The 1,521-nt window shown below is 42.8% G+C and overlaps 1 protein-coding gene across 1 annotated transcript; it reads left to right on the top strand.

Annotated features, from left to right (window-relative positions):
• Positions 1–554: 554 nt before the first annotated feature.
• LOC104900678 (uncharacterized) lies at positions 555–1,292 on the top strand. The gene has a single exon (XM_010688169.2). It carries the CDS (start codon positions 555–557, stop codon positions 1,290–1,292), a length of 738 nt encoding a protein of 245 aa, XP_010686471.2.
• The last annotated feature ends 229 nt before the right edge of the window (positions 1,293–1,521 follow it).

The following is a 1,521-nucleotide window of genomic DNA, read 5'->3' as shown; positions in this document are numbered from 1 at the left end:
ATTATGTTTAGAGTGGGAAGTGGGAAATACATTGACATCTGGAAGGACCCTTAGATTAGTGATGAGAAGGGGAGATTTATAGAGAGTGCGGAAGTAGAGAGCTTGAAAGTTGTGGGTGACTTGATTGATTATGAGGAGATGAAATGGCGTATCGACATCCTTGAACAACATTTCAATGCAAGAGATATGAAATGCATCCTAGCTATCCCTCTTAGCTCCCGTGGGGGTGTTGATGATTTGATGTGGGCCTACTCAAAAGATGGAAAATACACGGTCAAAACAGCTTACATGTTGGGGAAAGGAGGTAGTCTAGATGACTATCATAATGCTTGGGTTGGTTTATGGAACTTGGAGATCTCACCTAAGGCGCGACATTTTCTGTGAGAATGTGAACTGGCACACTTCCTGTTCGAGCTTCTCTTAAGGCTCGGCATATCATAAAGGCGACTCACTGTCCTTGGTGTCCCGATGAAGATGAAACGGTCCATCATGCTCTATTTGGTTGTGAAAGAATTCGCAGGCTATGGGTGGATTGTGGGTGTAGCGAAATGATTATGGGGCACTCTGATCTTGATGTTCTCGAGATGGTTTCGAAATGGAGCGAGTTGGATGCTAAGTTGGTGCAGCGTGGCTGCTTTTTAGCATGGAATATTTGGTTTGAACGCAACAAATTCGTTTTCGATAACAAGTGCGTGCCCCTTGAAGTCTTGGTGCAGCGTGTCCTACGCCAAGTCGACGACCACAATCTCTATTCCCAGCATATCTATGCTGGTTCGAAGCGACTGGGAGTCCTTAGTGCCGATAAGTGGCTGGCGCCAGTGAGCGGTATCGTCAAAATCAATACCGATGCGTCTCTTTGCGAGGAAGGACAAGTGGGCCTAGGTGCCATAGCAAGGGATAATGTGGGGCGAGTCTTATTTGCTGTAGTGAGAAGACAAAGAGCATGGTGGCCGCCTGATGTAGCGGAAGCTAAGGCTATTCACTTGGCCATGATTTGGGCGAAGAAGCAGGGGTTCAGAGAAGTGATCATTGAATCGGATGCACAGGTTATTGTCTCTCGACTATCAAAGTCTGCTATCTATTTTTCGGACTTGGACGCAATACTAGGGGATATCATCTCTCTTTGTACTGATTTTCATGCTATTAGCTTTTCTCATGTCAAAAGGGGTGGGAATTATGCTGCCGACCACCTTGCAAAAATAGTGCCTTTTGGAAACGAGCAATGTTGGATTAATCACTGTCCCAGCACTGTCTCACCATATGTACTCATGGACACTCTGTCCCTTGATTAATCAATGCACTATTTTCCTTTCAAAAAAAAATTGGTAGCTATCCTAGGTAGCGGTAGGTTGTACTATATTCTATCCTAAATAGCATTAGGTTGTATTATACTACTATATACTATGTCGATGTAAATGTAATATATCATTCTACAATTATCATTTACAGAAAATGACCCAAGCATTTCTAATGATATAATTCATCATTTTTTTTACAAGAATTATATAGTTTATGATTATC

The sequence above is a fragment of the Beta vulgaris genome, chromosome 8, assembly GCF_026745355.1.
Source record: "Beta vulgaris subsp. vulgaris cultivar EL10 chromosome 8, EL10.2, whole genome shotgun sequence".
Lineage (NCBI taxonomy): Eukaryota > Viridiplantae > Streptophyta > Magnoliopsida > Caryophyllales > Amaranthaceae > Beta > Beta vulgaris.
This window is presented reverse-complemented; position numbering and strand designations above follow the sequence as displayed.